General features: G+C 36.5%; 1 protein-coding gene across 1 annotated transcript in view; it reads left to right on the top strand.

Annotated features, from left to right (window-relative positions):
• The window catches only part of TMC1 (transmembrane channel like 1), a 59,775-nt gene that overhangs the window by 28,870 nt on the left and 5,697 nt on the right, over window positions 1–25,208 (top strand). Inside the window, exons 8-15 of the mRNA XM_065861370.1 lie at window positions 500–598; window positions 4,150–4,292; window positions 7,558–7,702; window positions 9,763–9,957; window positions 15,772–15,951; window positions 16,108–16,260; window positions 17,695–17,823; window positions 22,398–22,465. Coding sequence (XP_065717442.1) covers window positions 500–598; window positions 4,150–4,292; window positions 7,558–7,702; window positions 9,763–9,957; window positions 15,772–15,951; window positions 16,108–16,260; window positions 17,695–17,823; window positions 22,398–22,465 — 1,112 coding nt within the window. The remainder of the gene's footprint in view (window positions 1–499; window positions 599–4,149; window positions 4,293–7,557; window positions 7,703–9,762; window positions 9,958–15,771; window positions 15,952–16,107; window positions 16,261–17,694; window positions 17,824–22,397; window positions 22,466–25,208) is intronic.

The raw sequence follows: 25,208 nt of genomic DNA, 5'->3' as shown, positions 1-25,208 counted from the left end.
CAGTTTTCAGGGTAAAGCCTGGAAAGGACCCTGTGAGGACTTACACTGTGACTGGGCAAGCATCTTGCCAGCAACAGTGGGATTCTCAGAACTGAATTTTTATCATCTTTGCATTTCAATTAAAAACCCAACAAAATCCATAATGCAAGAAAAATTAATCTTCTGATCTTGTCTGTGGAACAACCAGCACCCAGCAGAGGAATTTGGACTTCTGTGTTCCCTTTGAATGGAAGAGGCACAGTTTGACAACCCATCGGTACTACTGCAATATCACTTTAAATTTAGAAAGCACCATTAATGAAAACTTTAAACATAGTTTTAGTCATTAGAGTGAGGAGCAAAGAAAAGAAATGGAGAAGTAGGTCAACCTACTTTATGCTTTATACTCTTCAGTTTAGGAGTATAAAACAAGTCTTCCTAAGAAATGAAAGATCACTGTCCATTCCCTTTGTTGGTATTCTTCTTTAAAATGTAGATTTCTTTCATTTTTTGGTTCCAGGCTCTAATGGGGAAACCATATGGCTCTTTACCTAGAAAGACTGTCCCAAGAGCTGAAGAAGCAAGTGCAATGAACTTTGCTACTCTCTGGGATTTTAGTGTAAGTGCATAAATTGCAATCCATCGTATTCACATGGCTTCTTGATTCTTATGAGTTTTTGCTACATTATTTAATATTCAGAGATCTAAAATTTCAGGAGAAAATGTCAATAGTACTAATTTACATATTTTCTCACAAGTTCTTTGTATAGATGTTTCCTTCAGGCAAAATATATAATGAAGCTCCATAATCACTCACATGTTTCAGTATCTGTAGCAATCCAAAGATACTGGGTAAAAATTCTCAAAGTTGAATTAACATCTCTGAGTACTCACTTTCTATTTTTTAAGTATGTATTTGGTCATCAGTTTTTCTATGATTAAGGTTCTGACTTTGAGGATGTAGTGTGAATTAGGAAAAAAAAAAAAAAATCCAAAAATGTGATCTGTAGTTTTTTTCTAAAACAAAGAATACTGGTTTTAGTTTTTCTTTGTCTTATAGTATATGCAGATATTTTTGCTGAATTGCAAAACAGATAATAAATGTTCACTGTTGATGTGATGCCCAGTCTAGCCTGAGGATCTGTATCTCCTGTACTGGGTAGCTAATGGTATATTTCTAAATATGTAATACTGCTTTTTCCTCCTGAAAACAACAGTTTATCTAATTTTGCACATGGCTTGTCTATGTAATTGGACTCTTTATATAAAGATCATACAACTTTGCAAAAGTCAGCTGGTGATAAATTTGATATTACGATATGTTGTTTAGAACACTGTTGGGTTTCTGTATGACACATAGTCAATGTCACCCGTGAAAGTGTGTGAGTATCCAGTTAAGGTTTTCCTTCAGGTTAATGGAAGCAGCATCCATTCAACGAAGTGTGATTTCTCCCTCAGTCTGCTACACTCTTTCCCTTCTGTATGAAGTATCAAGACCTTTAAAGAGTTACGCATACACATACCTCTTAGCACTTGAGTTGTTCAGCAACATCAAGCATGAATATGATGTTGGAAACAGACCCCTTTCTTGGAAAAATAAAGTCAGGCACAGGTTCTTCCAGTTTACAATACTTCTTCTCCATCTCTCTGCAGAATGACTCATCTAAAAGTGGCCTCTCCATGTAGGTTTGGCCCGTGTGAGGTTCTGTTCTATCCATCCCAGTGGGGAGGACTGTGCAGGCTGTGGAGTTACGAGGAGTGGCACACGCAAATTTACATACCCATTCCCTTTCCTACAGGAGACCATCTCTGAACTCTCCTGAAAAAAACCAAAATAAACTGAAAAACAAACAGATAGAGGGTATGGTGTCTATGTTTCTCATTAATATTGTCATTTTTTATTATAGCTGAGGCCTGGAGAAATCCCTAATCTTGTGACGTGCAGATCTCAAACAGGATCCCGTGTTTTGTGGCTCAGTACCTTCCTGTGGATACTCAGATGATGTCAGATTTTGGTCCTTCATTTAGCTTCCTTGGTTCTATTTTCTATCTTTGGCTATCAGTTGAGGAAAAATCAGGTTGTAAGATGACAGAACACTGGAAAAAGCTTGACTGGATATAACAATTTTCTTATTATAAAGCAAAACTTCCAGGCTTATTAACTACAGACAATGATATTTAAAAAAATAATATAATAATAGCTAGAAATTATAATCTTTGTCCATCTTTTGACTATAAAGGTATATAGAGGCAACAGATTACTGCTTTATTTTGTCACATAAAGTGATGACCCTTCTTGTATACAAAAGAGTAGAAATATCTCTCTGAAAAGCTACATATGTAACATCTTGCAACGGCTGCTGCATAAAATGACGTGGCTTCTGGTTCATGGGAAATTTTATCTTTGAATGACAGTGAAGAACAGATAAAGGCATGTAGCTGCGTAGTTAGATAATGGCGACAACAATATCAAATGAGAAATTAAAACTTCAGGGAGAAATTGGAGAAAAAGGAATCATAGTAACTTGCAGGTTTTGTAGAGATAATAGAGTCTATAAGAGCTTCATACAGCAAATATGAATGGAATTTCAAAAATAAATGTATTTGAGAAAAGATAAATGAAGAGAGATGGTGTAAAGAGAAGGCAAGTTTATAATAACTCATGTAAACTAGATCTGACAGCTCTGAAAAAAAAGTATAGTAACAGGTTAGCAGTTAACAGAATGAGCAAATGTAAAGGTAATAAACACAGACCAGGGCAGTGAAAGAGACGGAACCCCTGAATATTGAGAGTTTTCTTGAGACATATCACATTGACAAATACTCCCCGAGGACAATGACATCTGTAATTGAACATCATGGGAAATAGTACCTTTTATCTACTAGCAGTTCTTTCATGCTACCAAGTAAGATACAAATACTTGAACCCACATCAGCAAATGTTATTTCATACTAAAAAAACCCCAAACAAAACAAAAACCAAACAAAACGCCACCCATTTTTAAGGTAATCAAGAAAAGATCAACATATCTTTTGCCTCTTTTTTTCTTTTTCTTTTTTTCCTTCTTTTTTTTTCTTTTTTTTTTTTTTTTTAATTGTGCTTATTTTCCTAACTCAACAAAAATGAATAGTTTTGGATTTTTATATATTTTACTTGGGATTAAGTTTTAACATTATAGATTTTACAGTTCTGATAATAATCCAAACATTAAAAATCGGACTCTCAAAGCTCATTTCAATGAAATGTTTGAGCAATATTCTTATTGCACTCCTCTTTTCTGTTAGGCTCAGAAAGAAGTGGAAGAGATGTTCCACACATGCTTACCTTTACACAGTTCAAGATATTTCAGGCCTCATGGTGAAATATACACAGTGTACCCCGTTTCCCTGAAAACACGACTGACCCTGAAAACAAGACCTAGCATGAATTTTCAGGATTTCTCAGGATGCTCAAAATATAAGCCCTACTTCAAAAATAAGCCCTAGTTACAGTTCATTAAAAAAGTCATTTGAAATAGCATCGAGGCAGCTATACATGTAAAAAAGTAATAAGCTTTGGAGGAAAAAAATAATGTAAGACCCTGTCTTATTTTCAGAGAAAAGGGTAGGAATAATCTCTGATTTTGTAGAAAACAGTGACTTAAGAAGCATTTTAATACTCTGAGGGATCCAAATGATTTTCCAGAGCAGCATTAGTATACACACACACACATATATACATATAGAGTGATCACCCAACGAACAGCTGACAACATTGCTAGACAGAGAAAGCCTATCAGAATTTTATTTCAAATAGGCTACTCAAGTACAATTTAGAAATGTGAAAATCAAGTTAAAAATTTTATCTGCAAGTAATATGTGAGACAAATTTAGTAAACTGAGCTGGTTTTGTCTTTACAAGAAGTATGTTGATGAAAAAATTTTGACTCATTAGATAATGAAGTACCCATGAAGACTTGTAATGATAAAACATTTGAAAGTTGACAAAAAATATTCTAAGTCTTTCTAAATGAAGGAAGAAATTTTCGGTCCTGTGAGATTCATTATAGCCATGCCTACAACTGTTTTGAATGCACTGAAATGAATGTTTCAGTTCATTGTTACTGATACAATTTCTGATCATGTGCATATTTAACAGACATGATATTATAGTTTTTGCTGACTTTTCAGGGATTTGCACAGTATTCCGTACTCTTTTATGGTTATTACAATAACCAGAGGACAATTGGATGGCTCAAGTTCAGGATGCCTCTTTCATATTTCCTTGTTGGAGTTGGGACCATTGGCTACAGTTTCATTATTGTCATTCGAACGTAAGTTCTCCTTGGTTCTGGAATAAACTTCATTCAAAAAGGCAGATAACCCCACTGCTGATCCCCGAGACTATCTCTTTTAAAATATGACACTTCTAAGGGCTGGACAACACAAGATTAAGTGCAAGGTTAAAGTCATGTAAGATTCCTTCAGCCGGTATTTATTTGTCTGCTGTTCTGCACCAGTGGCTGTGTTGTAATGTTGTGGAAGTGGGAAAAATCTTTACTGAAATAACATAACACTCCTCAACTTCAGATTGAAAAATGAATACATTAAGTAAGGAACAGAGTTGTCAGCCTATCTTTTGTAATATTTTGCATCTAGCAGCATATTGGCTAATATCCAGGAAGTTAAATTGTTCTACCTTTAATGACACCTTATGTGAATTAAATTCTTTAAAGAAGGAAGAAGACAAGAATGAAAGAAACATACAGCAAACAATTCTGTGTGAAACTTTCAGTCAGCAGTAACTGGTTCTCAGCAAGACTATAGTGGCTATATCATGTTTGCACGGTGGTGTAGAAGAATCAGTGCTACTGACCATAGGAACGGTTTAATGTCTTGTGGAACACAAAATAATATCCAGTAGTGTGAAAACTGTGCTAAATATAATGTTAAGAACATGAATGTTGAAACAATAGGAAGCATAGGAGTAAGTGAAATAGGACCTAGGCAACACAACTGATATTATATTAGTCTTTTGACTCTCAAATTCAGTTTTGTCTTAGGATCAGAATTTAGATAAAATAAAATTATTTTATAGCCTAATTCACTACTGGAATAAACTGTGATAATTCTGAATCATTTTGGAGATGAGCTACTAACTGGATGTGATTTAGTGCTAGCATTAGGTTGTGGTTGGACTCAATGATCCTGAGGGTCTCTTCCAACCAAAATGACTCTATGATTCTATGAATCTGTGATCGTAATCTGTAATACCATTGATTCAAACAAGGTGAACACGTATAACAATAATACAGTTAGCTTTACTGGTGGATTTAAAATATGTTTAGGGTGAAAAAGATCAGAACATTGTATGTCAAGATTCAAGAACACCTGTGAATATAGAGAAAACTGTGACTGCTCTATGTCCAATGTTTTGTGTTGAAGCCAGTATTTTCCCTTCCATGACCACTACATTAATTTATGTTCAGTATTTAAAATATTACATTGTTTCCTGCATAGGGCAAGAAGAATTTCAAAAGATTAAAAAATGTCTTTGGTTACATATTTTTGGAAGAGGAACAAACTGCTACAATAAAAAAGTAATTGGTTTAGCTCAAAATTAATTTTAATTTTTTTTTTAATATTTTTTGATAATGTAGCTGTGAAGATCAGAAAAGTCTTAGATGACTGTATTTCAATGACTGTCACCCAGACAAAAAAAACCAAAAAAAACAACAATAAAAAACCCCTACAAAAACCTTCTAGCAGAAAAACTCTGTGGCTCAAACAAAGGAATATCCTTGTGGAGAAAATACATTGTATTTGCTAACATTCCGCCTGGCCATGTGGCACTAATGCTGATCAATATTTAGCTGGTCTTATGAGCAGTTCTTGCAGGCTTCTGCTCTTTGCTGTTTCTCTAGAAAGCAACACAACGGACACAAAAATTAAAAGCAGTGTAACAGGAGGTGCTACCATTTTTCTACTGTTGACTGAGTCCTGAGAAAGGGAATGTTTATGTGAAGAAGGTAGTGAGGATTATAAGCACTATTATTCTATTTAGGAGAAAAAAATAGATGTAGCGCTATTCTCTGCAGCTCTTCAAGTACATAACATAAAATGGAAACATTTCCCAACCACAAGACTGTTCACTATTTAATTATGAACTCTTGAGAAGGAATTACATTAGTCTAGAAACCAGCAGCAGGGCAGTTCCTACCAATAACCTTCCGTGATCTCTGTCCCTTCTATATATGAGCAGTAAAACAAACAAACAAAAAATCAACCCTGGCGTTGATATGATAGCTGAGAAGAATTTTCTGTATTATGCACTCACTATTATCTCCCTAGATTTCAGAGTACATTATGTACTGGACTTTTAAAAATGTGATATGTAGAATGTACTGATTTTAATAACAAATCTCTCCTGCACTAACAAGCTTTAAAACACATGTTGCCTTTTCCTGACTAAGAAATCAATATAATACTGAATGCTAAATGGTTTGTATCCTACCAGTATACTCCATCTTTGTGCTTAATGGTTTGAATTAAGTGATAAATTATGCAGAATCAAGATCACTATTATTGCATGAATGACAACAATTTGAAAAAAAGAAGTTAGTAGTCAAGATTAAGTCAAATCACTGAAAAAATAATTTTATGTTTGTGGATATCATTATAAATCTTGTTCAAAAGGGCATAGGAAATGAAAGGGAAGATAGGGCAATGAAGATGATCAAGGGAGTGGAGCACCTCCCCTATGAGGAAAAGCTGAGGGAGCTGGGTCTCTTTAGCTTGGAGGAGACTGAGGGGTGACCTTATTAATGTTTCCAAATATATAAAGGGTGAGTGTCATGAGGATGGAGCCAGGTTCTTCTCGGTGACAACTAATGACAGGACAAGGGGTAACGTGTTCAGACTGGAAGACAAGAGGTTCCACTTAAAGATGAGAAGAAACTTCTTCTCAGTAAGGGTAACAGAATACTGGAACAGGCTGCTCAGAGAGGTTGTGGAGTCTCCCTCTCTGGAGATGTTCAAAACCCACCTGGACGCCTTCATGTGTAACCTCATCTGGGTGTTCCTGCTCCGGCAGGGGAATTGGACTAGATGATCTCTTGAGGTCCCTTCCAATCCCTAACATTCTGTGATTCTGTGAAAGCTCTATTAGTGATACTTTTGTATGGTATAACCAGGCTTTGTTCTGGCTTGTTATTTAGAACTTTTTTTCTCTTTATGAAGTCTCTAATAAAATCTGTTGCAGTTCAGGATGTTCTGCAGCTTTCTGTTTGAGAGGTCTTCTTGATATTGTTTTCCTATTGAGTTTCTTATCCAACAGATTTTCTCTGAGGTGTTAAAGAAATGAATTAATTCTTTTTCATCAAAATGTGTGTTGTGAGTTCATGAATTGTCTAAATATGAAAATCTCCATCCTTCCCTTTTGTTTCAGACTGAACATTCCAGATTTAGTATAATGTAATTACCTGTAATAATAATATTTTTTTCAGAACAATGCTAGAATTTAAGAAAAATTTAAAAATCATGCTCACATAGCAGAACTAATTCTAACAACATCTTCCTGTGTCTTTCTGGCTTTTGTAGAATGGCAAGGAATGCAAATGAAGAGGGTGGTGGGGATGATACTAGTTTTAATTTCAGCTGGAAAATGTTCACAAGCTGGGACTACCTGATTGGCAATCCTGAGACAGCAGATAATAAGTTTGCCTCCATCACAACAAGCTTTAAGGTAAAATAGAACTTACTACAGAGAGGTAACCTGATTTGTCTTTCCAACTGGTGTGAATCAGATGGAACTAGGTCAAGTATTAGCTGTGCCTGAGGCTTAAAAGCTTAAACTAGAACTGGACAGCTCTATAGCCTTCCAAGTCTGGATCTTTGTGCCTTGCCATCTTGATATTTTGCTTTTGATTGAGGAAGGAAAAGCATTAATGACATCCCTTGTGTCCTCTGTGACTGCAGTACTATTTTTTTAAAAAATTATTCTACTGTAAAAATGATATTTTACTTTTTCTTATCTCTGACAACTTCCAGTTGCCATGGTGTTTGTCTGAAAAACTTTCTTAAAAAATGCTGGTGACATTTTGCCAAACTCACATTATCATCTTCTCTCATCTTCTCTTGCTACATTAAAGAGATACTATAAGATAAAACAATAGAATCATCTATAAAGGGCTATTCATTTCAGTAAAATTGGCCTCAGAATTCTGAGTGTATACTTGCTTTTCAGTAAGAAAAAAAAGTTTACTTTCATTGCATAATGTAGAGTTTTTATTGTCAGATTAATTATGAAATATAGCCCAGTTTGCAAGGCAATGAACGGTGTTCTTAGGCCTGTTTTCAATTCATAGGATATATAAAAGGGTTTTTTGTGAGAGGAATCTGAGGCAGGATGTGAGGTGCACTGCTGTGAGAACAGTGAAGGGGATAGATTCTATGTGTTGAATATAAAAGAATGTGTTTCTATACTGGGGTCACTGGTGCACAACAGTGCAGCATGTAAAGGAAAATTTAATCTTCAATGTAATAGTGAACAGGAAATATACCAGAAAGGTGTTGGCAGGTCATGAACAAGATGTTAGACTTGAGGCCATGCTGACAGCATACTATACGAGAGATGGGTGACCAAGCACTCTCTGTGCTATCCAATCGCACACAACACCCTTCCTTTCTGCAGTGGTGATACAGACAATATACCTGCTCTACCCTGCCTGCTCTCTCAACCGCAGGCATAAGAGGTAACTGGGCTCAAACTCAGTAGAAATAAAAGGTTCCAGGGATTAAAAAAAAAAAAAAAAAAAAGGGAAGAAATGCTGAAAATGCTGACTGAAAGCACAGAAACCATGTGAACTTTACCTACCCACCTAATGAGGTCAGTTATTGACAGCTGTTTGGGCAAGAATACAGATCAGTTGAGACAGATACTTATTTTTGAGAAATAAACTAATGAATCTTTACTGTGATCTTTGCAAACGAGCAAGGAACATCAGAGAGAAAGGGTGAAGTCTTGGCTTGGGTGAGGTCATGGGAGTTTTACCCAAGAGCTGCTGTAATCTCCATTTATATAACAAACACAAGTCATAAGAAAAGCAAGAGTCATTCAGAGTCATTATTACAATGCAGAAATTCATCTTCCTGTCTGGGCAATTGATCTCCATCCTAAAGTGAGCAACTGTAACCTAATTCCCATTTCAAGAGGACACATCTTTCTGCTGGCAAAAGTAGGAGATCGAGATCACAGCTCCACCAGAGTCTTAACATTTATCAGTCCTGGCCAAGGGTAAATGTGGAACAAATGTTCCATTCTGCAGTCTGAAGCTGTGCACTGTTTGCCTTTTGTGGGATTCCCGCATCTAAACTGCCTTCTGGAGTGCTGACTTTCAGAATAAAACTTTTTACTCTTTTCTCACAAATGCAAGTGTGACAGTTCCTTTTCTGACAGCTCATCACACATTTATCCAGCTGGGTCACTCTAGGCTCATAGCAGTTTGCAAGCTGACAGAACATGCTGGTTTCCTTTTGGCACACAAGTGGAGGTGTAATGAGACTCAGAGGGGACACACTCAACAGAAGCAAAGCAAACTCTGGGGACCCAAAACCCCAGGATATGCAAGCATCCAAAACAGATTTTATGAGACAATATAAACTCCTCTCAAAATATGATGCCCAGGTGTGTGTTTGTATCTTTGTAATTTATTTAACTGACTTCTAATAACTGAGAAAGAAATGTGGAGTCTTAACCATTAAAGTACTCACCATATTCTTTTCTCTTCTTTCTAACAAGTGCAGGAAGCTATTGTGGAGGAGCAGGAGAGCAGAAAAGAGGAAAATATTCACTTGACTCGATTCCTGAGGGTTCTTGCTAACTTCTTAGCCCTGTGCACACTTGCTGGGAGTGGCTACCTCATCTTTTTTGTTGTCAGAAGATCCCAGAAATTTGCCCTGGAAGGTCTGGAGAACTACGGGTGGTGGGAAAGAAATGAAGTTCGTGCTAGCACATTCCTAAAATAGATGTGGTTTGAAACTGTGTTCCTCTACTCTGCATGTTGTCATTTTTTTCCTGGGCATTCAAATACGCTGACTGTGGGTAGAAAACGTCTAACAAAAGAATTGTTCTTGTCTCTCTGCTTCATTCTTCGTTAAAATGATCATTCCTTGGTTGATTCTTTCAAAGGTCCCTTTGTATTTAGTTTTCATTTGAGGTTCATTACTTTTCCTCCTCTGTGCTCTTAAGATTGTTTTCCAGCCACTCTATGGACTCACAAGATATCTGCAAGGAGCCCGCTCTCCTGTTGCTTTTGTCCTGAGATTGACTCAAACAAAGTGACTGATCTGTGAGCATGTCCAAAATTATTTTGGGTCTCATGGATACAACTCTGCATTGTCGCAACACAATGAAACTCATACCTTCCAGTTCCAGCTGCCCAGTCCAAGAGTCCAATGCATTTTATTTTCTGCTGAATTTGGTTCCTTCTAGGGTACATGCAGCCTTGCCTGATAGAAGTGTGCACTGAAAGGGATTGTGTCTGCTCTAACAGTGTGCAGTAGGCACCTGAAGTCAGCACTGCTGTATGAAAACTCAGGCAGGTTTTACCGTTTTAGTAAACACTTGCTGTGCATGTTGTAAAACGAGCTGTTTGTTACTTAGAGCTCATCTTCTGAGCTGGAGGGTAAAGTAGATACCTGATTTAAGGTAAGGCAAAAAGATACTAGCCTCACAAAGCTGATGGGATGGGTGATGATGGAATGAGGAAAGTCAGTGCCTAATTTTTAGCACCAAAACCTGGCTGAGAAAGTAACAAAAACTCCAGCCATCCACCTCAGGAATCCCGAGAAATGTGGCTGTTGAGATTGGGTTAAGTTACTTGATAAAAATTTTTACACATTGATCTGGTGGAAAAGACATGTACAAAATTGCTTGGCTTAAAGAAACTTGAGTTCTAAGTATGACAACAGACTAGCAGATGAAGAATGTTCAGGAGGAATTCAGTTTTCAGTTGGAAGGTGTGGTAGCAGATTTGTACTAACATGAACTGTGCTAATGAAAGCTGATATATATATGCTTATGCCACAATCTGGAATGTAGTTAAACATATGCATGTTTACATCCATTGTTTTACTTTGGTTTGCTTTGCAAAAAATACTGCTAAGGAGCCTCTGTATCACAGAACTGAGGTCTGGAGCAGGTGTGTCTCTAAAAGAGAGAGACATATAAGACCACATTGCCATTATTTGGCTAAAGAAGCTTTCCTGTTGGCAGATAATTAATATATTTGTGAGGTACAAAATATTGCTTTGATTGGGTACTAATATTTAATTAAGTAAATATATATTTGGCTTATATGTAACACCCATTAAAAGAAAAATCTTATTTTCTACATCATGATCTTTCATGTTTGTATCATTAAGAAATGAATTAAGATTTTGATCAGAAAAAAAACCCCCATAAACAATGTATTACTTAGAGCAAATGAAAGTGCAGGTCTTCCATATAATTCAAGCAACAGCATGTGAAAATTGGCATTCTTTATAAAAACATTAAGCTTATTTTGTAATAATTTTATTTTTAGCACACTGTAGTAAGGAATTAAAAAATGTTAACAGATAATTTTGTTGTCCTTGAAGTAATCCAGGCAAGGTCACAGTCTAATGAAGTACCACTGGTGACTTTGTGGCAGGACCTTTTCTCTTTTTTCTTCTCAACTTTTTAAACTCCCTCATCGTATTGTCATTACCTAGTTCTGTCAGATTGTAGTTCATACAAAATTGTCTCGTGTGTCATGGAGAGCAGGAAATTAGTGGAAATAGGCAGACTGGAACTGTGAAGAGATTTCATCAGCCTTTGCATTGCTCCTCACACATGGCTGTGGCCTGGTGGCTAGTTGTGGATGAATGGTGTTCCTGCACTATGTGCGCTATATCCACATGACTGTGGAAATTTTGGTAAAATGGAGAACAATAACACTGATTCCTTAGATATTCTGAAATTGGATGAAAATTACCAAACAAAATTGATTTTTCTCATTTGATAGAAGATAATTTGCAGAGCTAGAAGATAGTATGAGCAAATCTTTGGTACTGCTGTACTCTATTTTCTCAGACATATTCCTGTTCTGTTTAAAAATAAAGCTATTATGCTTAAAAGGAGAGAAAACTTATGAGGAGACAGACTGATTTCTCTGAATCAGAATCATTAAAAACATTTGGGCAAAGACGAGATAAGTTTTAAAAAACTTTTTTTTTTTTTTCCCCCAACAATAATGTATAGCTTTAACATTTCAGATCTTGCAAGCTGAAACAACTCCACAGATCTTTTGCCAAAAATATCCTGCTATTTACTTTAATGTTCCTAGTAGTGGATATGAAGTACATTTGTATTGAAGATTTCAAGACATGTTGTCAATATTCTGTTTCATTCCAGATACCATCAGGCAGCTTTGTTTATTATAAAATATAATTTCTCTAATTTATTTTTTAAATATTAAACTGTATTTACTAGAAAAATAGGCCTTTGTTAGTGTACTGCAGCAGATGCTAGATAAATCTGTGACTCCTGCAATCATTGTTAGTGGAAGATATGATTTCTTTAGCTAGAATATTGAGTCTTAATGAACTTATAATTTAAACAACAAGCAGTCAGTGTTCAATATTTAATGTTGTGTTGGCACAGTTTAATCTGCTCAGGGGCTGGTGTTTAGTTGTGATTGCAGTCACAGGATTTCTTAGCAGACTCACAGCAGCTGGAAAAGCTTGTGTAAACTGTAATTTTCTAGCTTTCAGTGTCACGTGGGTACTTGGTATCTGGAGTAGTTAATGTCACAGAGGGATAAAAAATTGTGTTTTAAACCAGAGTTTTAAAAATTAGTGGGTGCCTCTTTGTTGTAGTTCCTTTCTTAGAGAAAATTCTAGCTTAACAGAGCAGAGAGGGCTTTTGAGAGTCCCTTAGCAGATAGTGAATGTAAGACCACCTCAGCTATCAACAGTAACTCTGCCATACATGTATGCTGGTATACTGCCCCTCTTCTGGCATATCCTTGTTAATTTTAAGTCGCACAGAGCAGTGAAACTGTCACTGATAAAACTGGGGCAGAAAATATGCTCCAGCAAATGACCTTCAAGTTGACAAGAAGTCCAGAATATAAATTACCTGCTTTATGAAATCAAATTAAAGTAGCTAAAATTCAATGGACAATTCCATGGATGATCTCTTTGTTCAGCAAAATCCTTCACAAGAAACTGGAAAGTATAATGATAATATATCTATGAAACTTTATGAGCAATATATAAGCTTTTGAAATATAAAAATAATAGGTTTTGGATTTTGGAAACTCAATGTGCTACATTTTTTTCTGAGTTAAACATTACATTTTTGGTTGTAATAGTTTCTCACTTTTCAGCTTTGCAACTTCCTGTGCCTCATGTAACCTCTTATCTTAATAACATATTTTCTCCAGGATTAGAAATGCTCTTGAGATGTAGAACATGAATAGTCAAAGCATGGAAAAAAACAGATAGAAAGCAAATTAGAAAGAATATTCTTGCTTCAGGTAACTGGTAAAGGAGGCAGAACACAATGAAAATAAAGAAAATATTGAATGTCCAAGAGAAAGGAAGTGGTGACTTCTATCCTGCCTCTCCCATGCAGCAAAAAGGAAACTTTCAATAAAGTTAGCAGAGACTGTATTTAAAACTGCCCAAAGGACATACGTTTTCTTCAAAAATACATATTTACTATGTCTTCCAGTATGAAAACTAAGGGAAATTAGATGAAATAAGTAGAAGTCAGGTTCAGAAAAAGCAAAAGAGAAGCAAGAGAAGTCATAACACTCTCGGTAGCAGGAAGTTAGAAATTTATTAAAATTTATAATAGTTCTAGCAAAGTGGGTTACAGCATGGCTGAAAAATACTAGTTTCAGAGCAATCAGAAGACTGGAGTTCTGTGAACCATTATGGCTTTTTGTGATTAAATAAATTCTTTTTACTTTATTGTTTTAATGTGATTCATCTCAAACAAACATCATTGCATTTTCCAGCAACCTTTGTAGCTTAGATTGAGACATTTTCTGTTTCCTGTTTATTGTCCTAGTCCTTAAAGATATAGTTTTTGTTATAAAATTTTATTTTAAAATGAAATTGAATATCTGCCCTCTCAAACTTTTTCAATTATTTTCATTTTTGTCTGACACAATAAATTAGAACCAAAAGGTTCAAGCAGACTTGAAATAATTTTCAGCAATCACTTAGGAATGTTATATTACTAGAACGTCTCACTTGTCTGTAGAATTTATAAGCTATGTATTTTAAACTCTCTATAAAAGCTAGTTATCTGTTTTTCTCAGTTCACTTTCAGTAAACTTGTTCCATTTCTGTACTGCTAAGATAATGAGTTAATCTTATCAGAGGTTACTCAGAAAACAGGGTTGATTTGCATTTGCTGATGCAGTGAGGACATGAGATCTGAGATAGACTAGAGAGCTGGGCAATCACCAACCTCATGAAATTTAGCAAGAGCAACTGTCAGATTCTGCACCTGGGTTGGGGTAATGCTGGTTATACATAAGAACTGGGGGTGAGAGGCTGGAGAACAGCCTGGCAGAAAGAGATCTGGGGGTTTGGGTTGGTGGCAAGTTGAAACTGAGTCAACAGTGTGCCCTGGCAGCCAATTGTGTCCTGGGGTGCATCAAGCACAGCATTGCCAGCCAGGTGAGGAAGGTGATTGTCCTTGCTCTGCTCTGTGGTGGTGCAGCCTCACCTCTAGTACTGTGTGCAGTTTTGTGTCCCTCAACATAAGAAGGACATCAGACTATTAGTGTGTGTCTAGAGGAAGGTGACCAAGATGGTGAAAGGCCTCAAGGGCAAGACTTAAGAGGAGCTGCTGAGGCTGCTTTGTTTGTTCAGCTTGGAGAAGGCTGAGAAGTAACCCCATCCCAGTCTACAGCTTCCTTAATCGGGTCAGTGGAAGGGCAAGTGCTGATGTCCTCTCTCTGGTGACCAGCAATAAGACATGAGGAAATGGAATGAAGCTACATCAGAGAAAGTTCAGATTGGACATCAGGAAAAGGTTCTTCACTGAAAGGATGGTTGGTCTCTGCAACAGGCTCCCCAAGGAAGTGGTCATGGCACGAAACCTGTCAGAGTTCAAGGAGTGTCTGGACAATGCTTTTAGTCATATGGTTTAATTTTAGGTAGTCCTGTGAGGAGCAAGGAGATGGAATCTCTGTTCCTTATGGGTCCCTTCCATCTTGAGATATTCTGTGATTCTACAGTTCTATGATTCTCTGACATCTAGAATTAACTTTGGGTGAGACCGGAGATAAATTTAATTTGGTGCAGTATTTTTGTAGGAATGCTTTTTGTAGAACATTTATGTGTCTGCTGGGAAGCTGTGGTAGGGATGTAGCATAAACAGTGCTGGAAATGTGTTTTGCCATGTTCTCTGATAGTAGGATTCAGGTTAAAATGTAGGTTCTAGTCAATAACAATTGATTCTTTCAGATGTTTAAACAAAATGTAAAATGAAAAAAAGATGTCACATATCCGTCTGCAGTAGATTATATCCAACTTCTCACACGTTTCTTCTTTTGAAAAGAAAACATCTTGTGAGTCCCAGAGTGAATTTTGTTTTTCATTAAATCAAAAAACAAATAAAAAGTACTAATAGAAGCACACCCTCCACCCAAATCAATAATAATGAAAGAACTTACCTCTAACATTTCACTATAAATTTCTCTCTCTCTTTTTTTTTAATTTATTTTTTTTTTAATTTTTATTTTATTTATTCTTCCTTCCCCCTTTCAGGTGAACATGGTTATGTCACTTTTAGGAATGTTCTGTCCAACTTTATTTGATGTAATCAGTTCTCTGGAAAACTACCACCCTCGAATAGCTCTAAGATGGCAACTGGGACGAATCTTTGCCCTTTTTCTTGGCAATCTCTACACTTTCATTATCGCCCTAATGGATGAAATCAATCTCAAGGCAAGCTATTTACTTCGCTTCACTATTTTTAACATGTAGCTGGGCAAGGATGAGAACTTCCAGCCAGTCACAAGAATGTCAGCAAAAGAGGTTGTTTTCTTTCTGTATTGTAATTACTTCTATGTTATTTAATTTTCTATGTTTTTCTTTACTTAGTTGGAAGAAGAAAAGATTGTCAAGTATAACATGACAATATGGGAAGCCAGTCTATACAATGGTACTATCCCAGAAAATTCCACTGCTCCTCCAATACAGGTGGACCCTGCAGATGTCCCCAGAGGACCATGCTGGGAAACAATGGTAGGACAGGTAATGTGTCGGCTTTGATCTCCTATTTGAAAATAGATCATAATCTGTTAGAAGATATTTTTGTTTCTGCTAGTAAGTGACATTAAAGTGGGAAAATGTGAGGAAAGGCAGATGTGTGACTTTTTCATGACCTAAAAAGTTGAGTAAAAAAATATTTTAGTTTCCTTGAACCAGTCTAGTACAAAAGTCTTTGTCCTGATAACTGAGAGTATTGAAAGCATTTCTTTCCCCCCACCTCCATTTCGCTATTGTCTTCATTTACCTTCTCATTCCTTATCCCATCTTTGTCTTGCAAAACCTTTGTAGCAATTTTGAAAAGTTGTATTCATCACAATGCTTAATAAATGTGCTATTTTTGATTAGAGTTTTGATCAGACAGCTATTAGTTTCTGACTACAACAGACTTATAGAAAATATATTAAAAAATATCTCCATAAGGAAATACATGTAAGATAACTCTTATAGTAGCATCCTTTTGAGAAGGTGTCTCTGTCTTTAGACAAATAACATAATGCAAAAGAACAATAATGGTTTAATGTAAATCTGCTCAGTCCTTTTATTTGACTCAGTCAAACATCTATTCTTATTGATGTAGTAATATAAAATATCATATCCAAAGTATTTTCCAACATCCCTCTTTCTTCTATTTGATCATACCCCATTGTTGGATTTTTGTGCATGTGAATGAATTCAACACTGAATCACAATTTTTGCTGTTGCACCATCACTTTGACAATCTCATCATCAGCATAATCTCTGCTCCTGACTGAATAAATGACCAGCAGGGAGCAGACAAGTAGGAGAAACAGTCCTTCTATTCTCTTCACTGATGCTGAATAATAAGCTAAGAACACTGAGAGCTCATCACTGCACTAATTTTCTCCTTAATTTTAGATAAGTGGGAGTCATAGACTTTTGGGCCACTGGGGTAAAGCCTGTTAGAGTAGGATTTAGTGGGACTTCCTAAATTAAAGAAGAGAAATGAGGATTTCCATTAGGATTTTCTTCTGTCTTCTTCATATTAACTGGGAGTTGGTGCTCCTGGAGAAAGAAAACCATCTACTTTTTTTTTTTTTTTTTTTTTTTTTCTTTTCCCAGTCTTCCCAAAGTCAAAGGAATCAAATGTAGTTTCAAATATCAGCTCAGGTATCTGTTATAGCAGCAACCTTGTCTGGAAACCTTTCTCAGTCTAATCATAGCCTAGAAGTCTCATCTGATAATATGAACACAACTTAGAGGCAAAGGATACCTCTAGCAAACTACAGGCAGTTTTTCTCCTGGTGTTTTTCAGAACAGGTGGATGCAGAGGAGGAGTACAGTCTTTTCCATGTTGAAGTAAGGGAAGCAAAACTAGCAATCTAGTCCAGTATTTAATTATTACTGTAATTACTAATTGCTTAAATATATTCTTAAAAGCAAATATTGCTTCAACAGGAATTCGTACGACTGACGGTCTCTGACACAATGACAACATACATCACAATTCTAATTGGTGATTTCCTGAGGGCTGTGTTTGTAAGGTTTTTCAACTACTGCTGGTGCTGGGATTTGGAGTATGGATTTGTAAGTATTCGATTTGCTGTTTTAAATGTCTTTGTCAGATTATCATTTCACATTTTTTCAGTAAATTACATTTTCCTTTCAGTCCTACAGAGTTAACAACTGGCTGGACACATCAGATTCAAAATCCATGAGCAACATTGTGTTAGTTTTTCTCAGAATTTTCTTATGCCTCAGTGTTTGATTTATTCTTTAGACTTTGGTAACATTCGACTTTTTTTTTTTTTTTTTTTAATTTGATTGTGTAAGAAAACTGGGCACAAATTTTTAACATGTTTCAGATTTGAAGACTAATTTACTGTCGCACAGAATACAATCTCATTGATTTCTATGGGATTTTGGGTAGGGTAATCTAGCATACTGAAGCACCCATTGCTTGTGGAGAAAAATATGAAAGAACTTGTTCTAGAAATCTTATTATATATACTTTTTGCTAGAATTAGTTTAGCTGAAATAAAGTTAAGCAATCTAGGGGAAAGGCACCTGAGGGTCCTGGTGGAAAACAGGGTGACCATGAGCCAGTACTGTGCCCTTGTGGCCAGGAAGGCCAATGGCATCCTCGGGTGTATTAGAAGGGGGGTGGTTTGTAGATCAAGAGAGGTTCTCCTTCACCTCTACTCCACCTTGGTGAGACCACATCTGGAATATTGTGTCCAGTTCTGGGCCCCTCAGTTCAAGAAGATCAGGGAACTGCTGGAGAGAGTCCAGCGCAGGGCAACAAAGATGATTCAGGGAGTGGAGCATCTCCCTGATGAGGAAAGGCTGAGGGAGCTGGGTCTCTTTAGTTTGGAGAAGAGGAGGCTAAGGGGGGAACCTTATTAATGTCTATAAGTATATAAAAGGTGAGTGCCATGAGAATGGAGTCAGACTCTTCTCGGTGGCAAACAATGATAGGACAAGGGGTAATGAGATCAAGCTGGAACACAAGAGGTTTCACTTAAATTTGAGAAAAAACTTATTTTCAGTGAGGGTGATGGAGCACTGGAACAGGCTGCCCAGGGAGGTTGTGGAGTCTTCTTTTCTGGAAACATTCAAAACCCATCTGGACACTTTCCTGTGTGATCTCATCTGGGCATTCCTTCTCTGGCAGGGAGATTGGACTAGACGATCTTTTGAGGTCCCTTCCAATCTCAAACATACTGTGATACTGTGATAGTAATTCCTGTAAGACAAGCCAGTGTAGAGCTCTTCACTTGGAAGCTGAGACTTTCACTCTTTCACACAGATCTGAGCTAGATTAAATTAGCCAGCCAGAATACCTACACTGTAAGGTCTGATGCTGTTTTTTCACCTGTTAAGCAGTAGTCAGGGTACTGACAAAGCTTGTGAAGCTCCTGAAACCTCTTTTATACTTACTGAGAGGCTTGGGTAACCTTGTAGTTTTTCTGCCATCCTTTTGTCCTCTTTTCCTCAAAATTTTACATTAATATATGTACAAATTTACCATTTTACTAAAACCCACATCTTCTGAAATTGTAATTTTCCAGAGGAGGAGAAAGTTTTGGTGTTTTCTACAAAAAAACAGTTTTCTGGTGTATTAATCTCGTTGTTATTGGTTGAATCCTACGAAATTTTGGCCTTAATGACAAGTTTCAGGTTTCTCCCTGTTAATTCTACAGTGTGTCTCAAACAGGACTGGTGTAAGGCTGGAGACAAAGACAGCCAGCTGGCCAGGCTGTGGACAAACATGTCATAACCTTTGTAATATTGATATCTAATACAGAAATTTGAATACAGTGTGGGCAGAGAGCAAACACAGCTTGTGGAACTGTGTATTTCCATGTATTAATACTTAAATTGTATCTGGAGTTTCCTCACATTTTCAAATATTCAACAGCCATCGCAATAGCTAAGGCTGGGTGTGGGGAACACATGAATCATTGTAGCCTGAGCTACATCTGTGAGGAAACAGTTCAGATATTGTATTTTCCAAAGACATTGAAATCTTAGTCTGGACCTTTTTTCTGTAAGGATATCCACAATCAGTGAAAGAGCCTGAATGAATACAAGCCTGAAAGCCATTCTGAAGCTCGCAGGACAGATTTTACTTGGGGTGATTCAGCTTCCATTTGGGCTTCCTGAAACTTCTTGTCTCTTGTTATTTACTCTGAATCAGCTGCTTTTTATGCAGGAAATTTTTGTTGTATGACCTACCCAATCACAGGTGCCCTACAGGTGCCCAGTGCTATTTGAGATGACCCTGGATATCCTGAACAGCTGTATGAATCTACCAGACATACAGATATATATAATTTCATTTGTTTGTTTGTTTGTTTTTGTGAGATGCCTGCAGTTTATTGGTATTGGGAGCCACACAGTGAACTGCAGGACAACGTCACTTATATGGAGAGTTCCGGTTCTCAAATGAAGACAGGCGCATTCACCCATTAATACTTCAGACTTAATATTTGTTCTTGTTTTTCTTGTTACCATTAGGAATGTTAATGGAATATAATACAGTAATCCAATCAATAGAACAGACCCACAAAAGAAAGAGCTCTAATTAAGGATCTGGCCCAAAAGGCTGTACAAATACCATCTTTCTTTTTAGTCATTTGTCCATAGAAACAGTAAAAAACATAGAGAGAGGCAATAAGCAGCAGGAGTGAACATCACAGCCCGCACACAAGGGTTTCAACACTGTTAATGGAAGCTGTGGCATTTTTATCCAATAATGAGGGAACACCTTATTTCCAACAAGATATTATTGTTCTCAAAGGATCAACAACAGAGCTGCTGGTAGGACATGCTGAAAACAATTTATTATTGTCATTTTTATTTGGGAGTATATAAGAATGACTATAATGATCTGATCCATTAAGGTCCTCAGGTCCAGTGAGCTACCTGAAACAACAGCCAGAAGCAGAAGTGCAAACTTAAATTCTTAAATTCTTCCCTAGGAAGCAGCTGTATCTGTGACTCTGTGGTTGTTGGCTATGTTGTACCTATCATCCATTAATTTTAGTCTTTTTTTATACCCTAAATATTTTTAACAACCAAAATATCATTTGGCAAAGAATGCCAGAAATTAACTTCCATGTTGTGTGGTAAACCACTTCATTTCGTTTGTTTAAAAATTATTTTAAAATTATTTTATTTGTTAATGCTAGCTCCTATGTTATGAAGAACAATCACACATTATTTAGTTCTGTATGACTGTATTTATCTCTCTAAGTCACTTATGACATTCTGTTCCTTTATACAGCTCTCCGTAGTCAACTGCTTTCTAAGTTGAATGCTACTAACCTGTTTAATATTTCCTCATGTGGAAATGGATTCATAAATACAAGCAGCATAAACATAGCCATTTACTGTAAACATTTACATATAAAATTGTTCATTTACTCAAACTTACATGGAAAGAGTGTAGGGGCTCCAACTATTCCAACAGCATAACATAGTGCTATTCAAAATTGTGACTTGAATTAGTGATTTTAATAGAATAAATTTGTCTTGGTTTAGTCATAAAGGAATAGTTGGTTTTGTCTCTCATGTCACTTCCTCCTTTATCAGTCATCCATGTGATTAATACCTGGAAGTTACACGTGGCTTTTTTGTCCACTCATTAGGGTAAATCATGCACGTCACCAGCTATGGTGTAGCAAAACTGTCTTTTATGAAAAAGCCGATTAAAAAAAACTTTGTGACTAAGCAAAACAGTATGAATAATATGCTTTGATCAACCACTTAGGTGTAAACCAAAAGTTTACAGCTACAATTTCTTACCAAAAAGTTTTCTTCTGGTGCATGTGCATAATATATAAGTGTGCATTTTAATTGTTGCTTAAATGCAGTGTATTCAATATTTGCAAATAGAGGTCTTCATGAAAGAGAGAATAATAAATAGGGTAAAATAAGAGACATGGAAATGATTAAAGATTTGGAAAAACAGAATGAAAGTGTCAGAGGGATGGTTCAGAAATATAAGACTAAATAATTATTTGTTTATAGTGTTTATATGTCTATCCTGGGAACAAAAATTTATGATACAGTGTTTTCTTCAGAAGACAGTGATGATGAGACCCCATGTCTGAATATTGAAGTAAAAATTAGAATGAAACACACTTGAATTAGAAATAAGAGATTTATATTGGACAGAGAAGACAAAGTTAGGCAACATCTATCAATGCTTAAAAATAATTCTTCATCAATATAACTGTTAAAATATGAAAGATGGTGTTCGAACAGGAATTAAATCACAGCAGCCCCATGGCTAGTACTGTATTGGAGGACACATCAGTTGACCACCAGTAGCCACACCAATGGAAAATTTATGAATTGTTGTTTTAAAATTTAGCCAGTACACAAAACTATTTTTAATATTCCATTAGCACCTTCTTCTGAACAAAGCCAAAAATTATTTTCAGTAAAATATTACAAGCTGTATTGAAGTCTGCCTGCTGCCTTGAGTCATATTAATTTGTTTTGTGATTCACTGATAAGATGCAACAAGAAGCCTTTCAACACGATGCCAGTATGCTGCTGTTATTGGAAGCAACAGTTTTAAGCTATTGTAAGTCATCTTAAAACCCTTTGTTGTACAAGCCTAATGAAAGCATCTATCTTATTTCTTTCAGCCATCATATTCTGAGTTTGATATAAGCGGAAATGTGCTGGGGCTGATCTTTAACCAAGGCATGATCTGGTAGGTGCAGTGAAGCATGTCGTGTCTGCAGGATGGTAAGATTTAGCTGTATCTGCGAAAGATTCTTCTGAAATGCTGATCCTGTCCCATTGCCTTAGTTTGGTGGAAGTGCAATGGAATATATTAGTATATCAAACTCTTGTGCACTGGGATCACTTCAAAACTAGTTCTGGGTAAGACTAGATGAACAAGATGCATCACTAGGGACAAGATGCATCAGGATTTTGCAATGAGCTTGTAAGACCAACTAGTGAATAGTTGTGTAGATAAATCTTACATTTTTTTTGACTGACTACTTGCTAGAGCAAACACCTGTCTTGTTATGTTTGTCTTTGAATTTCAACCTTTCAGAATACCTTACCACTCTTTTCCTATGTGTCCTGTGAAAAATGGCCTTATCTTTCAGAAATTTGTGTACACTTATTTGTGATTGTGAATGTGTATAAAGTGCTATTGCTGCAGTATTAGTCCTTTAGCTCTAGAGCAGAAGAGCTCTATATTTCACCCTATTTTTGGACTTCATGTGAGTGGTAAAGAATACTAACTTGTAGAGTCATCATGCTAGATACTCAGTCTTCCTCAGAAATGATCCTTCTCGAACACTGTTGACTTCTCACATTTAATTCTTCCTAAGGACTCATTTTTCGCCTTTACTATGACTTTGCTGATCTGACCTTTTGCTTGGTGAAAGCCCTCACTTCTGTAAAGCCTCGAAGTTATCTGTTGTGTGCATGTCAAAGAAATAACACAGAAATACGGCAAAGAAATAGGCAAATATCTTGCAGTCCCTACAACCAAAACCTGTTGGAGGGATGCACTGAGGGCTGCGACAGCAGCATGGTGAGCTTACTCAGAAGGCTGGTATGTTGCTGGGGATGAGCACAGCACCACCTATGGCCTTGTGTTGATGTCATGCCATAAGAGTTTGGCTAGAGGGAGTCCAGGCCTGCTGCTGGCCTGTGAGGCACTTATATTGTGTTTTGCACATTAGAAAAGCAGCTTAGCTTTGCAACTGACATTTTGCTACCTGTCTTAGGGCTGGCATTATAATTTGTGTTAGAAAACATTTTTCAGACTGCTGTTTATCAAAATGATGTGAGTGCAGCTTAAACTCTTGTAATTTTATACTCAACTGGCGGCACTAATATTTTCTACCACTGTAACTAATGCTTTGGAAGATAGGTTAGAAATCATTCTCTACCTGACAGATGTTGGGGACTGGGAGAGGCAGTTGATTCCTGATTATTCTCTAACCAAACTTCTGTACATGCCTATCATTTTCATATTTCATTACATGTGCAGTCTGTGTGCATTTCTAAGCTGCCATGCCCCAATAAACACATCCTGGCTCAGAAACTGTGACTTGTGCTTTTGTGATGCTATTTAGATACAGTATCCTTCTGCTTTCTGCTTCTTGCATGGTTGGGGTCCACATTTACAGTCTAATTGATATTTGCGGGAACAAGTAATTCGCTAGACCTGTAGTGTTTTTCAAAATAATGTTTCATGATTTAAGTTGAACCAAATATATCAGAAGAAAAACAGTTTGACTGCATTATAATAAACACATGCTGCCAAAGCTATGTCTATCATTCATATTTACATAAGATAAATTGGTTTCTGTTTTACCCAAGTTGTACGAATTCTATTGGACACATTTAAGCTCCTCTGAAACAGAACAAAGAAGAGCTTCAGGTGCAGCTGGTGAGATGGCACTGTCACAGAGCTAGAAAGTATACAAGAGGCATGCATATGTGTATTTATTTTTGTGTATGAGAGAGATACCATGCAGTTAGGAAAACTCCTCTCTTTGTGTTTTCAAAAAGTGCAGTATAAATCATTTGCAAGTCTTCTCAACATTAGTAAGCTCTGGCAAGAATTTGTCTACCCTATAGTAAATGTTACACTGAAACATTATGATAGGAGCCATAAGTTACCCAGACTCAGAACTAGTTGAAGTTGAGGAGTATTTTGCAACTGATTTCCATGAAGTTAAGGAACAGGGCCATGAGATGCTCTCTCAGGTATAGACCAACAAACCCTTTATCATTTCATTGAAGATACATGAAAAAAGGAGAGATTTTAATATAATAGAGTCTATCAAAATATTTCTGTATTCGGAAGGTCTTTCCAAACATGCAGATCTATGTCCTGTTTTTCAGATAGAAAAACTGAGGCAATCAGAGGCAAAACAGCTTAGCCCTGGTCACCTGAACAATGATTAAGGAAAAAGTAAATTCCTGATTTCTTATATTCTGAATCATTTGGCCAGACAAATTAAAGTGATTGCTCTTCAGTCAACATGATAAAAATAAAACGATCCCAGCTGCTTCAGTGTCATAATCATGTAACCATACATAATAAGGAAAAAAAAAAAATTAGCAGACTCAATAAACAGTTTGTCGGAATTAAGGGCTAAATAACCATGTCAACAAAACTAAAATAAATGTCAGCTAAACAAAAATATCCTTCCTAAAATGGTACTAGTATGTTAAGAAAAATAAGAAAGAATAAACTTTTTTTTCTGTTAATACCTAGCTTTAGGGCTACGATTTTTTATACAAGACGAATGAAATGCTACCTGAACTAAAGGGACAAAGTAAGAGTGGATAACATTTCATCAGATGATCTTTAATTTGCAGACAAAGAGGGCTTCATAACTTTGGAACAAAAAGGTCATATGGAGAGCTCTCTCACGTCTTCAGTGCTTAAAGCAAGACTGAAGAGACAAGACCAGTAAAAA

Source organism: Patagioenas fasciata, chromosome Z (genome assembly GCF_037038585.1).
Source record: "Patagioenas fasciata isolate bPatFas1 chromosome Z, bPatFas1.hap1, whole genome shotgun sequence".
Classification (NCBI taxonomy): Eukaryota; Metazoa; Chordata; class Aves; order Columbiformes; family Columbidae; genus Patagioenas; species Patagioenas fasciata.
Note: the sequence above shows the minus strand (reverse complement) of the source record. Positions and strands in the feature narration are given on the sequence as shown.